The sequence below is a fragment of the Nipponia nippon genome, unplaced genomic scaffold (assembly GCF_047370975.1).
Source record: "Nipponia nippon isolate SJK-2023a ecotype South Korea unplaced genomic scaffold, ASM4737097v1 scaffold_1, whole genome shotgun sequence".
Taxonomy (NCBI): Eukaryota; Metazoa; Chordata; class Aves; order Pelecaniformes; family Threskiornithidae; genus Nipponia; species Nipponia nippon.
Genome location: NW_028262290.1, coordinates 90,994,420 through 91,009,865, shown reverse-complemented (window position 1 = coordinate 91,009,865; position 15,446 = coordinate 90,994,420). Strand labels below are relative to the sequence as shown.

The 15,446-nt window shown below is 42.0% G+C and overlaps 1 protein-coding gene across 1 annotated transcript in view; it reads right to left on the bottom strand.

The window, feature by feature from the left end:
- Nucleotides 1–15,446, bottom strand: part of PHLPP1 (PH domain and leucine rich repeat protein phosphatase 1) — a 143,713-nt gene that overhangs the window by 51,139 nt on the left and 77,128 nt on the right. Inside the window, exons 2-3 of the mRNA XM_087761823.1 lie at nucleotides 14,570–14,766; nucleotides 12,433–12,558 (exon numbers count right to left, since the gene is read on the bottom strand). Coding sequence (XP_087617949.1) covers nucleotides 12,433–12,558; nucleotides 14,570–14,766 — 323 coding nt within the window. The remainder of the gene's footprint in view (nucleotides 1–12,432; nucleotides 12,559–14,569; nucleotides 14,767–15,446) is intronic.

Here is a 15,446-nt window from a genome sequence, read left to right as displayed (position 1 = left end):
AAAGTATAACCGTTTTATATGCTTTACGTATATACATAAAAACAAAACCACACAAACAGCACAGTTCATGATTCCCTAGGCAGAAGAAGCCATTGCCCAGAGCAACCCCTCTAGAACATCTTCTCCTCATGTCCCGAACTGCATGCATCCTTAACACTTGTTTTCACATGAAATCCCCATTGCATTTCCAGCACTAACAACACAGGGGAAACGACTGGGGTAATGACCTTCTCAGAAGACGGTGTGCGACACCCTCTCAGTTACACCAGCTACAGCGTAAGCTGTAGAGTCAATGCCTGTCTTTGCCAGAGAAGCAAGACATGCAACACTTGAACAGCAGCGTAGCTCAAACACTTAGCAAGATCTGGTACTTTTTGAAGTAGTTTTCAATTGGGATTTTTAATCATCACAAATACAATGAAACAAGATGAAACACGTGGCTTTCTCCATTCCCTGAATACAATTTTTAAACACTTCACGGCCAATCATTGTATTGGCAATGTCTCCTGTTGTAATACTAGAGGAGCAGTAACAGGGTAAGGCCAAACGCAACTTTGCGCATCAAACTGCAACGTGCAATGGGAGACTTTTTTCTCCAGTTCCTGTTGCAACCTCACTTACGCAGCCCTGACCTACAGTGTTTCAAGTTTGGGGTTTGGGTTGTTTTTTGTTTTTTTTTCCTGTCTCCACATGAATATGGCATACTGAAGTGCAGTTTTGAAGAACTGGTATACAACTATAGCACATGTACTACAATGGATCTACCCACTGCAAACACCAAAAAGCTGTCATCGTGCTTTTAATTTTCCCTCAGCAGCAATAAAATACAACTTTATTCTGTGAACACCACCACAAATAATGCTGCTGGAGAGCTCTCTCCCTCCCTCGGGCAGTACGTCTTCTGCTACTACCCACCTAAGACCTGCACATGTGGCAAAGAAGTAGGAGTCCCACATATGAAAACTCATTTTTAAACACGTTACTCGTGCCAGAATAGTACCTATAAGTAAAAGCAATGATTCATAAAAGCCAGCAGCACCTTAAAGGAAAAACGTTTTGTCAAGGTGGTGTGATTTTTTAAAAATTTTTTTTTATAACTGTATTTCAAGACTGGTGAAAGTGTGGCATGGGTTCACCATAAATCTTTAGCAGGTGGCAATAAAAATACAGAAAAATACTTGTATCAACCAATATTCTTGCCTCTTCTTGCTACACGGGGCTAAAAAACCACTTTGCTTTGTCCATCAGTATAATGCCATCTCTGTCACTGAGCTATGCAACAAGACTGATTACTGTCTTTGTTTTAAAGCCTTGGCTATACTACAAAAATGATCTGTTGCTGACAATGGACACAGCTGAACCCAGCTGTATGGACAAACACGAGCCTTGTTTACACAAGGACATCTTTTGGTGTGACCTGTGGTGTGAATTTAAACCAACGTAATTATGTCTTTTTCCTGTTTACCCTCATCCCATTCCTTATAGCTCTATTCAGATAAGAAATTACTATTTAGGACTTCAACAGAAGACAATTAAAATAACTAAACAGCCCACATGGTAAAGGCAGCCAAATTCCCAGTCTGTTTGAACCGAGTTGATGATGTTAAATTACACCTGCTGCAGACATGCTAATGCAAAGGCAGTGTAATTTTTCTCCTTTAGGATTTGTTTTTAAACAGTTCGATAATCACCACATCCCACCAATGCATGCATAAGGCTTAACTAAACAGTGATACGTATGCTTGAAATATCTAAACTAACCGCTTGGCACAAACAGGTTCTCCTCAAAACTAACCTTGCTTCAAATCCTAATCCTCCTTTCCGTTCGAACACCAAAGCCCCGCTCAGCAGAGAGGCCTCCCTCCGCTGAGCTGAACTCCAGAGCCAGGAAACACGTCGCTGCCCTCAGCCGCAGTCAAGAGCTGAGGAAATGTTCAGACTGGTAAACAATGCCAAAAACCTTAATGAAAGAGGCAGGGGGGATAAGAAAAAAAGGTTTTCTTTTGCTTTAAAGCCATATATTTTCATTTTTAAATGAGCTTTTAAAATGGGTGCAGTCCAAAGGATGAAAAGGTAATGGTTTTTCTGGCCTCTCCTTTTTGTTTTCTTTCAAACATTAAATGAGATGCATCCTAACGCAAGCTAAGGGCCTTGTAAAGAAAAGATAAAACTCAGCAGAAGCTTGTAAACATGTCAGTCAGATTCACAAACCCAATGGGCAACGCCATAGGTAAGAGCCACAATTGCCTACTACGACGAAGGGCAGGAGCGCACGCCGGTGTGGCAGCCTTCACAGGGCACGTGCTTCTTGCCCCATCTCTCCTCTGCGGGCAAGGTAGCCAAAAGCCTCTGGTACAAACACCTCATGCCAGCGAGACTCAGGGGCACAAAGGTTGTTTAACTTGTCCCTGCTCTCCTCTCCTTAGCTCTGAACAGAGATTTATATAGCATGCAGAAATAGCTCACGTGTACTTTTGGCCCTTGTGCAAAGCTCTAACAACCTAACTGAAAACAGCAATAGCACATCTGTATGGGGAGGGGGAAACGTGGAGCTAATGGAGCAGAAGTTGTGCTCCTATACCCTTCATGATAGGAGTCCAGAAGCAATTTCATAGATGTGAAAGTCAGTGTCCCAGGTTTAGCATCAAGATCTTTAAAGAGAGAATTTGTCCAAAAAAGGTGACATTCACCACCTGTCACTTGGAAATGTTTGGTACTATCTGAAGCCATTACCACAATATGAGTATTTTTGTTCCTCCAGGAGGAAAAGTGCTCTTCTTTTAGAGATCAGGTACTGGTATCAATATTACACAGGGAGTGATAGCAATACCGTTACCTTGGTGGTAGTCACGCTGGGATGTTCACACTGATAAGACCCCTGCAAGGACAAGGCTTAAGATGCAACCTGGAGTTAAGGGACAGTAATTAGCTGTAGCATTAAGCTACTTATAATTCAGACATGTGAATCTCCCATTTGGTGGAACAAGGAACATTAACATCCTTAAAACAGCTCGACTGAAAACAATTCATCTGTAAATATTGCAAAACAGGTGACGGTCTCACAAAAGTTGAGAAATACCCCTTTTTCTTCTTACAGCTTGTGTTAGACATAATTTGTCACCAAGACAAGCTGCTGTACTGCCAGCAAGCAGAGCTTGCAATGAGCAGCCCTCCAGCAAAGACTTTCTTTCAGCATTTACTATAGATTTCAGACTCTTGCCAGTGAGACTTCCAATAGTTGTTCACTCGTCTGAGTCTCCCCAGTCGCACATGGAGAGGGTTGTGGGGTTTTGTTTGTTTGTTTTAAATAAGAGGATATGCTAGGTCCTCAGAACCTGACCTAGATTCTCCTAACACAGCTGTATCATATGGATTAATTTTACAGTAAGATGAACTCTCCTCTTCACATCATTATTTCACGGTAACTCAGAAAGGCCTTCTGACCCAAGTGTTTTATAATACCAACAATCATGTATATAGCTCTACTGGCCTGAGGCCTAAAACTGGTCTCCAGCACTCATTCCCTCTTCTCCCTGGAGACCTTCCTCCTTCTCCCACTGACTACAGAAGAAGCCTAAGGAGACCACACATCCCTAAAATTAGTTTTTGCTAATAATTCCTCTCCTTTTTTCCTCCCTGCTAGACTTTGCTTGGAAAGGCTCTCAGTGTTACAGCCACTCAGTTTCAAGACTGACTCAGTTATCCAGCGCAGGATCTCGGTCCCAGCAACCCCCTCCAGCCTCACGGGGTCTGTTCACCACAGACCCTTAGTTCCCCTGAGCTTCAATAAGAGCAAAGTTACATTCCCCTGCTCACTCCCACCCCTCTACCCCCAGAGATTGCCAAAAACACTTCGGGATCCTCCCGGATTGAACACACCTTAAAAGGTAACATCTGTGACACCTCACTGAGCTTCTAGCTGTAAGCCACAGAGATGCCTTCCTGTATTTATGCGAGAGCTGCACAAATTCAGCTTCAAGAATATCAGAACTTGATTTAGAGGCTTCAAAAGACATTACTTGAAAGCTATTCCAGATGTGTGGGCGATACCTCGTTTTCCGTTCTCGCTCTTGACTGCAATACTTCAATAACTACTGCATTATTAACTGAAGGCAGCAAGTCCAAAACAAAGACCACAGACTCTCTCTAAATTTCAGCAAGGAAAAAGAAGAAATTAAAGTAGTGAAGCTATAGTTTGGCTAGAACAGAAAGTAAGAGAAAAGCCTGAAGTCACCAATTACACCACTTTGGAAACAGCTGAACTATTTTGACACGGAAAACTAACCAGCTGAGCCAAAACACCAAGCTTCCCTCCCAAACCATTAAGAGAGAGACTACAATGAAACACACGCAGAAGTTCATTTCCAAAACATCAACTAATCTCTAACAACAAAAGGCACAAAATAATGGGTTTTGTGGGGAAAGAGGAGGAGGAACACTTTGAAGTGTTACCATCAAAAGAGAAACAAAACTGGCTTCAAGTTTGCTTTGCCCAATCTTCTGCTTTCAGACTTGAGATGACAAGAAGCCACCCACAGCAAGAATGACCAGATACGGCTGCAGAGCAAAGGTCCCAACTACTGAAGATGTCACGCGCACACACAAAAGGAAGTCATGTTCCGCATGGAAACCAGAGGTTTGTTTGTGTTCGAATACTTGTAATCACTGCTGAAAGGAAGCTGTGGGTTTATTTCTAGGGATCTATTTTTAGAGAAAGCGTTATCTCAATATTGTCATTTTATGGTATTAGAGGAAAAAAAGGTTTCCTTGTACTAAACTTAGAGTCATCACGTTTCCTGTAAGTAAGGATCAGCTCAAAAAAAAAACCCACTGAAAAAGGAGAAAATCTTGCAGGGTTCTTTTTTCTTCACTAGACATTGAATCAACAGTTGCAAACAGGCTAAAGACTCTTTTTAGTCTCACAAACTTGAAGAAACCTGGAGAGTTGATATCCTCAAAGAAAACAAGCTTTTTGCAGAGCCTTGGATTTCGTGAAAGGCTTATTTTCAAAAGATGCTACTGATGTTGGCATTACACTAAACTCATTTTTAGGTCATACTAGTACAGAGACTCATTTTCAACAAACCAACTACTGCACAGCCACTCTCTCACTGACCAGCATGTCCCTGACCTCCAGCCTGTCCCCAACACGCACACACGCAATAGCCCAGAATGGTACATTCAAACACTTGGAATAAGACTACATAGTTGTAAGAAAATGACAGAAACTCCTAACTGCAACAGAAATAATTTGTTGCACACAATTCGCTGTAGAATTATCAAAGGTAATAACCAATAGCCAAAGGTAAAAGCAAAAATATGCATCTAGAAATTCAGATCTCCTGGAAACTAAGGTAAAGTTCTCTCTAGTTTTCCTCCAGAAGAGGGATATCCATTGCTTAGGAAGCTAAACAGACACCTGGAGAAGAGATGCTGCATCCAGTGACTCCAAAGTAAAAATTGGCAGCACCATAACAAGTAACATCCCAAATAACTTAGAATAAACTACTTTATTCTTGCATACGATTTTTCCCTGCACTTGCCATTGGCACTGCTGTGTGGTCGAGGCTTTGGAAAACCGTATTCTGAGCTGGTTCTGAACAGTAAGCATTAGAAAAGCCTGTCCTTACTGCCTCCAGAGAAAACTGAGGTTTGGTAATAAAAATCCCTGCAATGATGAACTCTGTAAAGACGTTACAGCTCATTACAGTATCTATAAACACATATGAAACAGGTCAACCGGCTAATGGGCAAGCCAAGGCAAGTACAATGTAGGGCTAATTTAACTATGAGATTAGTGCCTTCAAGCCTTCTTTACAGGCTGAAGGCCGTATTTTGTATTAATAAGTTCTGCAAAGTCTGTTCTCCACACTGAAGCTGGAATCTGAACTTCAGTCTTTCTCCTGGTTGACCACACCTGATGTGAGAAAGTCAGATGTGAGCATCTGACAGTATCTGAAATAAAGATGAAGGTATATGCACAAGTGGATATGGCTTAATACCCATCACTTTAATTAATCAGCAGAATCTTCTGTGCTGAAGGAAAAGGCAGTCCCACAGTTGATTACCTTTCACTAGCTCAAGGGTGGATGAGGCACAGCTGAAAAGCAGGTACTTCTCTAATCAGTAACACTCAACTGTTGCTCACTGCATTTCCTCAGCCCTGTCCCTGTAAAACACTTGCACAAGCTGATCACCTTGGTCTCCTGTTTTGGAAATACATTTGCAGAACTGCAGTCAAGTTCAGGAATTCATTTTTAAATTCTATAGAATTTATTTATATAAATATGGTCTGTAACACCAAGCTTGTGTGCAGTCAGAACTCAGACCTTTTTTCCTCAGTGGAAACAAAAATCATATTACTAGAGTCATAGATCAGCTTCGTCCTCTTCACACGGTCAAGCCTCACACTTCACAACATAGTCTCCGAACACAATCGTCAAACTTGTACTGAAAAAATAGCTAGAAGACTAAGGCAGCTGGTCAGAACTAGGTAGCTTTAGAGGAAAAACAAAAAGCTAAAAAGTTAATTTTGCATTGCTGCTCTAGGTAGGTCTCTACACAAGTTGAGGAAAGATGGAGACTACTGCTGTTGAGGCTCCTGCATTACTTACTTGTATAGTATAAACTAAATTGAAATCCGTTGTTATTTTCTGCTAGTTTCACGATGCAAATAAATGCATGAAGAGAGCATTCTGCGCTGACATGAAAGGAGTGAGACCAATATGGCAGCACACCTTCTCCCTTGAATCTGCTATTTTTGCTATTTTTAGCACTTTTTAAACATAACGTTGTATGGGGTTTGAGAGGCAAGGTTTTGGTAGTAGGGGGGCTACAGGGGTGGCTTCTGTGAGAAGCTGCTGGAAGCTTCCCCTGTGTCCAACAGAGCCAATGCCAGCCAGCTCCAAAATGGACCCGCTGCTGGCCAAGGCCAAGCCCATCAGCAACGGTGGTAGCGCCTCTGGCATAACATATTTAAGAAGGGGAAAAGAAAAAACTGTGCAAGAGAAACTGCAGCCAGGAAAGAGGAGTAAGAATATGGGAGAGGAACAGCCCTGCAGACGCCAAGGTCAGTGAAGAAGGAGGGGGAGGAGATGCTCCAGGCGCCGGAGCAGAGATTCCCCTGCAGCCCATGGTGAAGACCATGGTGAGGCAGGCTGTCCCCCTGCAGCCCATGGATGTTAACAGTGGAGCAGATCTCCACCTGCAGCCTGTGAAGGACCCCGTGCCGGAGCAGGTGGATGCCCAAAGGAGGCTGTGACCCCATGGGAAGCCCGTGCTGGAGCAGGCTCCTGGCAGGACCTGTGGACCCATGGAGAGAGAAGCCCAGGCTGGAGCAGGTTTGCTGGCCGGGCTTGTGACCCCCCCGGGGACCCCATGCTGGAGCAGTCTGTTCCTGAAGGACTGCACCCCATGGAAGGGACCCAGGCTGCAGCAGTTCATGAAGAACTGCAGCCCATGGGAAGGACTCACGATGGAGAAGTTCATGGACGACTGTCTCCCGTGGGAGGGACCCCACGCTGGAGCGGGGGGAGAGTGTGAGGAGTCCTCCCCCTGATGAGGAAGGAGCGGCAGAGACAACATGTGATGAACTGACCACAACCCCCATTCCCCGTCCCCCCGCACTGCTGAGGGGGAGGGGGTAGAGAAAATTGGGAGTGAAATTAACCAGGGGAAGAAGGGAGGGGTGGGGGGCAGGTGTTTTTAAGATTTGGTTTTATTTCTCATTACCCTACTCTGATTTGACTGGTAATAAATTAAGCTAATTTCCCCAAGTCAAGTCTCTTTTGCCCATGACAGTAATTGGCAAATGATCTCTCCCTGTCCTTATCTCGACCCATGAGCCTTTCGTTATATTTTCTCTCCCCTGTCCAGCTGAGGAGGGGAGTAATAGAGCAGCTTTGGTGGGCACCTGGTGTCCAGCCAGGGTCAACCCACCACAAATGTACACCGATATCATAATTTAGTCTCTCCTTTTCAACAGCAGGCTAGGTTTGTCTGGAACACCACGCGCATTTCCACTGCAGACTTGAAGACAAAGGCGACTGAAACAGGGAAGGGAAAACAGAAAGGCATGTAGGAAAAAACTCTTAAGTTTGATAGTTTTTAAATCAAGGATCTCTTTTTGGATATTCCTTGTATTTTAAACAGGAGGGTTCTTTTGTGTATAGGTGCAAATCCACCCTGTCACCTAAGCCTTACGTTATTCCCCACTAAAGATGCTGTCATTACAGCCACAGCTGTGCAACTCGGCCTGGGAAGCGGTCGATGGTGCGCACGCACACACACAGAGCTGTGTGCCTGTACATCTCTATCTACGTGTATAGTGCGGCCACGCACAGGCAGCTTACGTGAGGCAGTCAGGCATTACTTACAGCCCTTGCCTCTGATCGCCTCTCTTCCCCCGCCTGCCCGGCTGAACGGAGCGCTGAAGCAGGAAACAGTCGTCGCAGGAAGCTGTTGACACCCGTCCTGCTCTTCTGAAGCCCAGGGGGGAGAAGTTCTGCGGGGTCAGATAACCCATCGCAGCATGCCCAGCAATGCACGCTATTTCCAAGAAGATAAAATTCTGTACTACATCCCTGCTTAAGCTCTGCAATACCGAACGTCTGAGGCAGAAGCTGACATCCCATTTTAACTGTACGCCTTGGAACGTGGCGGGCTGATAACCTTTTCTACTCTGGCCAAACCATCCATGTCACGACTTGCGTAGCAGTCAACACTTACACAGCAATTTCGCACGCTGAAAACCGTTCAACTAAGTTTAGCTGTTAGCAGTGTCAAACGGCAGGAGCTCGCCACCACACCCCGAACAGAAGCCTCAGGACAGCGAGTTCCACCACTCAGTAACACCTTATACATAAAACCTCGCTCTCTTCTGCTACATTAAGGGTGTAGCTTTTTAGGTTTTGGAAGCGGCAAACAAGGAAAGCCCCCATCATGTCCTCTTCGCTGTTAACTGCACATTCTTTGCCCGTCCTTCTGCATCTGACATTCAAGTAGTAAAGGGTGGCAGATCAGAATGGCTCTGCACGTAACTGCGCGGGTTCCAGAACCGTCATGCCAACTTTACGCAGACAAAATTCTTCAAAGCCATGAAGATGTTCCTTTCTTCCCCCTCCACTCCCCCTCCCAGTTGCATAAGCTTATTTTTCAGCATTTGGCAACAGAACCAACGTATTAGATCACAAAGGACCAAATTTGTTGTTGTTGTTTTCCTTCTGAGCTTCCTTAATTAGGACTCCAGTATTTGGAAAGTACAAGAAAAGAAATGCACTGTGGTATAGAGCTATCAATATTAACGAACAAGCCACATTTCCAGCTTTTAAAAATATTCCGTTTGAGGCTAAATCAGCATATCTAAAAGTGACCTATTTGGAGTAAGTATGTCACCAAGTTCGATATTTAGGTCAGTATTTGTGCAATAATTCCAGTCCGTCCTGAAAACATCAGTTCTGTTCACCTCAGGACACACACATACAGGAAAACCAATCCTAACACCTATTCACAAACCCCTTCCAAAAATTTACTGGGGCAAAGCACGAGAGCTGTCTTGGCTAAGATAGATTTCACTGTTGGAATGAATCAGATTATACAGGAGCGATGCTCACTTTTAATTAAATTGAGCCCAAGTCTCTGCAAATATGAATTCAACACTTCTCTAGCATACATATATTTATTGCAGGAGTGATGCGTTAGGATTTGTCTCATTCTGGAACACCACTAAAAAGTCAACATTGCCAATATTCTGTGGGGAGAAAGACTGCAGAGCAAGCATTCTTTGCAAAGTCTCCTTTCAAGATTAAGCTTGTTATTTAAAAGTTAAAATAGCATCATCTTCTAGCTGTTCTGAAGTACACAGAAGACAGACGTGAAAATTGTTTTCATAGTTAAAAACTGAATTGATCCATTTTAATGAAATACTTCACCAGGGATCTCCTTCTGCATTAAAATTTATAATTAAAGCTTTTATTACATTTGTAAGTATCAGAAGCCTCCATTTTCAGCAGCATGCATCAGCAGCATGAAGGACTGCTGAAAAACTACCACAGAACATAAGTTAATACGAATGTCAGTTTCAAGACAAATGCCATTAAATAACATCTATATTTAAAATAGTCTTAAATATTATTCATAATAATTCACAAAAGTGCAAGTACTATATACACCACCATGACTAAAGAAGAATTTGTAAGCATCAGGCAACCTAGCCCCTAACAAGCAACTAGAAGCTCAGAGTTAGAAAGCCGTAACATCTCCCTTCCTAAATTTGCTTGCCTTTAGACATACAATGCTTTACACGGTATTTTCTTGGTTAGCAACTTCTTTGAACTTGAGCAGCTTCCAAACACCTGAGGCAACCTCATATAAATGCTGGGGTCTTTTTTCCTGTGTGAGAACACTAGCTTGCCTGAACTACAGAGCTGAAGATGAAACTTTTTCTCATTTATTTGTACATGTAAATCAGGGATGATGCACCTTACAATTAAGCACTTGAACAGGCAACAGCATCAGCTGGAGGAAATTTGAGTTGCTTTTGCAGCTTTATGAGTTTCTCTGTTTCTCTTCTTCAGAAACAGTGTTACTGCAGGGTACTTCCCACACAACTGCCTTGCATACAATCATGCTTGTCTCTGTTTTTCAGTCTAAGGACAGAAAACCCAAACATTAAAAAAATTAACTTGAAGTGGCAAAGTACTGTTTCAAAATCCACGAATCCGGAACACTGAGTCTTAGTTTTTGGGGCTTGGGGAAAACAAAGCATCATTTTTTCCTTCAAGCATGTTTTACCAAGAAAAAGAATTGCATAGCGCGTTTCTTCAGTTCTGACAGTCTGAGCAGGCACTTGAAACTATGTATTTTCCTTCTACTCTTACATAAGAAAACTGGGAGGATATCATGAGTGCATGGGGATGTGTGCTCATGCTGGCTATTGTCCCAATGCTGTTAGTCATTTGGGTGAACCAGAGAGAAAGAGAGAAGCACAGCATGGCACAGAACAAGCTTATGCTGCCAGTAATTCAAAGGGGCTTTCTGGCCATTTATCTCTACTTCTGAAGTTCATTGTTTTCCACTGTTTTTCCTCACTCATTAGATTTGCCTTTCATTTATCTGATGTCAAAGCCTCTGGAGATGAAAGGGCACTACTCTCCCAGAGAAAGCCACAAAGCAGCAAGAACTCAAAAACCTGACAGACCATGCCTCACCGTCTCATAAAGCATGCCTTGGGGATTTTTACCTTGAGGCTTAACAGACCTGAGCAGGGATGCCAGAACAATGTCTTTTAAAAGAATTTTAAAACTTAGTAGGGAAAAAAAAAAAAAAGACATTTTAAATGATGCATGTGTTGGGAGGTGCAATAATTACTGCTGAAAGGAAGTTTGACATCATAATCAAACCTCTTAAAAAAGCCCACAACCCAGGCTGTACCACTGGCAACAGGCTGGATAATACATTATTGGAATCTAAAAAGATAGATCTAGTGTGCCATAAATATCTCTAAGTAGCACTACATAAAACCAAGTTGCTTTAACACAGCAAAGAGCATGAACAGACAGCTCTATGAAGTATAAATCTAATGGACAGTTTAGGCCCAACTAGAAAACCAAAGAGAGTGCTGACAGCACAGCAAAAGAACTTGCATGTTAAAAATAAAAAAAAAAAAAAAAAAAAAAATCAGTGATTCAAGATACATAAATTACTTTAGAGAGGGATTATCAAAAAAGTGGCAGGGATTAAGTGATAAAACAGTTAATTGCAAAAACAACCTTTCAACAACACAAAGTGGAACTGAAGACTCAAACAAAATAATGCAGGACTTAAATTCCCATAATAAATTATGCTTTAAGGGCAGTATAAAATTTAGTTTCCGAAGGCTTTAGTTAGTATTTTTTTACTGACATAAAATGATTGCTTACTAAAAAAAAACCAAAAATCAAATAGTTATAAAACTAAAGAGCGATTCAGCAACATTTCCAAGCATGAAAAAAATTCCTTAATTCTAGCAATTCGATCTTTAGGCTCTGTGCAGGGAACAAATTAAAAAAAATCCAACCTATTTCAGGTTTTAACAACACTGAAATAAAGGTTTTTTAACTGAAATGTTGACGGTTATATTTGTCATCCTTTTTGTTCTAATGATCTCACTCCATCCATCCAGCTGGATCGTGATGAGAAAAGGGAGAAAGCCCAGCACAGCATTTTGCTTACACAACCATGGTAGAAAGAAGTCTTAGTATAAATGCAGAGAAATTCACCTTCCTGTTGCCTGTTACCAAAAGCTCCCAAATTGAGGTTTTTTTTGTGCACCACTGACAGCAGCAGTTCATGGTAAGGAATCCAGAAGAATGGCTGTATCGCTGCATGGAGAACACAGAACTGGGGGAAACGCTACAAACATCCCATTCAGGCAGGAATTAGCACTCTTCTCACCTTTGATGCTTGTCGAAGCCATCGCAAATATTCAGTGAAGTTATCGAAACAAATGTAGTAGGTCTGGCTTTGAGGTCCAGAGGAGCTAAATGCTAAACAGTGCTGGTGCTTTTTCACTTCTTCCACCTACAGCAGAGACACAAAACTGGTAGTGAACAAGAGCCTTTTGCAGAACTCCCCAGGGCAAAGTTAAAGTATGCCCAAGAAGAGCTCTTCAAGTAGAGTTGGACTAACCCTCTCAAGCACTCAAGCTGCATCTTGGTTGTCAAATATTCATGAAATCTACACAAGCAAGTAATGAGAACAGAAGAACAGAGGAACCAAAGGAGAAAAAACACCAAGAACGTCAACATTTCAAGAGAGACCAAGCACCATAAAAGGTTTCCCAGTGAAAACACATTTAAGGCTGCCTTTATACAGCCTAAAGAAGTACAATTTATACTCCTGGTTATTAAAAACAGGCTTAAAATGCTTCTCTTACAGCCCAATTAAATTCTTTGGCATTTCTCAACTTGCTAAAAAACACCCAGAATACATCATTCTGCTACCGTACACGAGAAGTCCCACACAACTTATGGTCTCAATGTCTCAGCACCGCATTCTGGAAAGCCTTTGCAAACCAGGAAGTGCAGAGTATTTATGGGGTTGAGGAAGAATATTTTTTGAGCGATAATTTAAAAAACACTTAGTTCTGTGCCAAGAATCCTCCTCCCAAGCTTTGTCAGCAGAAGCCCTCAGTACATTTTTCTCAGCTTGGTTCTCCTTTTCTTTTAAAATTTGTTGTCAACTTTCTGCTTAACACAGTCTGCATGTTTTACATTACACGAGGCATTTTTGTACAAAAACAACTTAGAAATTCCATGTTAAGCAATTAAAAAAAAAAGGTACACAATATCTTCTGTTTTTAAATTTAAAAAAAAAAAATCTTTTTCATCTCAAAGAGAAGGCTGATGGGGACCTGAATCCTCTGCTCTGCAGTGTGCTACAGCCAGAAATACAATCCACTGTCAAGAGTTCACCCACTGCTGCTAAAAGAGGAAAATATCTCTACTTCAGTACCTCCAGGGAAGAGTTGAAGAATCATGAAAAGAGATAGGAAAAACAGCTCCTAGAAGAGGGGACTACTTTCCACATTGCTAGTACAGAATATTAATGAATCAACTTTAGTCTGCATATATAACATCGTGAAGCTTCTTTCTCTCCCAATGACTCTTAAGAATCAAACTTATCAGTATGCAAGGCAGAAGAGCATTACTTCAGGTGTAAATTCATCTTCAAGTTAATGATTCTCTTCCCATTACCTTGGCTAATCAAGCCAATAATAGTGTTCTGAAACACTATTTAGGCTGAAATAATGTTGTAATCTTACTGTCTTCACTAAAGTTTCACAGAATCAGAGAATGGTTGAGGTGGCAAGGGACCTCTGGAGGTCATCTGGGCCAACACCGCTACTCAAGCAGGGCCACCTACAGCTGTTTGACCAGGACTGTGTCCAAATGGCTTTTGAATATCTCCAAGGAGGGAGACTCCACAACCTCTCTGGACAACCTGTGCCAGTGCTCAGCCACCCTCACAGCAAAAAAAAATTTTCCTTGTGTTCAGACTGGACCTCCCGCGTTTCAGATGTAATCGATCAGAAAAAAATCCAGTTTCAGCTTTTCACAAGTAAAAATATGTTTGTTGCTGTTAGCTTGTGTTAGACTACTACTCATACAATGCTGAACACTCAAAAAAAACCCAATGTTGAAAATAAGCCCATGCCCCTATTGGTTAATTTTCAGATCTTAGAATAACCCAGCATGGATAAAATCTGGATGAAGAGGCATGGTACAGATCATACACAATACAGGTGCATGTATCCTTTGGCTGTGCACTGTTGCACATATAAAACATTTAACACTGCACACATGAAAAGGAAACAATGTGCCTCCCTTGCTTTTCTTTAGCATCTTAATCCAAACATTGTAAATTGTTAAATATGACTCTGGCCATAATCATAAGTCATTTATATACTTTGATAACCCAAGTTACAGAAACAAGCTTTTGAGGGGCTAAGAATCATCATAATTGAATGCAATCTTCTCTGCGTAAAGAGACAGGGGTTAAGCAAGCAAATACATAAAATAAAATATCTTACTTTTCCACCAATTAAAGGGAGGACATGCATCTTTCCAGTCTGGCTTTCTTTTACTGATGAGACAATTAGGCATGTTCCACAAAGGATAGCTTGGCGTCTTGTCCATCTGTTGACTGGCAAATGTATTTTCCCTTTTCGAACATTGTACATTCCTGAGAGCTGAATCCGTTCGGAGCTGCCAATGCTGTGGGGCTTTCCTGAAATAGAAACAAAAGCATCCACTTAATCACAGAAAGTCTTTACCTCTTTCACTCAAGTCATCCTGAGACTTTATCAGCAAGTTTTCAAGCTACAGACCGCAGCACGACAAATGAAACACAGCTTCAAAACCATGCAAGCAGGTAATTTAGTATCAGCTTCAGTACAGGCTTCTTTCATAGGCAGAAATATACGACAGGTTGGCATCATGAAGAGCAGACCACGGTCTTGCAGCACATGAAATAATCTGCAGTAGTCACAGAAGTACCAATTAATGGTACCAGTCTTCTCTATGGGACCTGGAAATCAAATGTTCATTCTCAACAGTAATTAATCGGTTACAGTTGAGTTCACATTGACTGTTTGGTAACTGCAAAAGGGGGTGATGTACTGCATGCTGACCCACACCTTTGCGCTTCCATGTCTCTTCTGGGCATCCTTCAGGTCATGGTTTGAATAGCTTCAATACCTTCCCAAAGAATACAGTTCCTACTCTCTCCAGCCCACCTTGTTCAGTCCAAACCCCACAGCAGCGTAGTACACTCAGCCACAATGTAAACAGATGCAACCTATATGAAACCCCTCAAAGACCCTGCTTTGGTCTGAGTAGAGGTTTGGAAAGAGTGAAGTTCTTTTGTCTGTATTGCAATGGATTCACTATTTGTAATAATTCAGATTA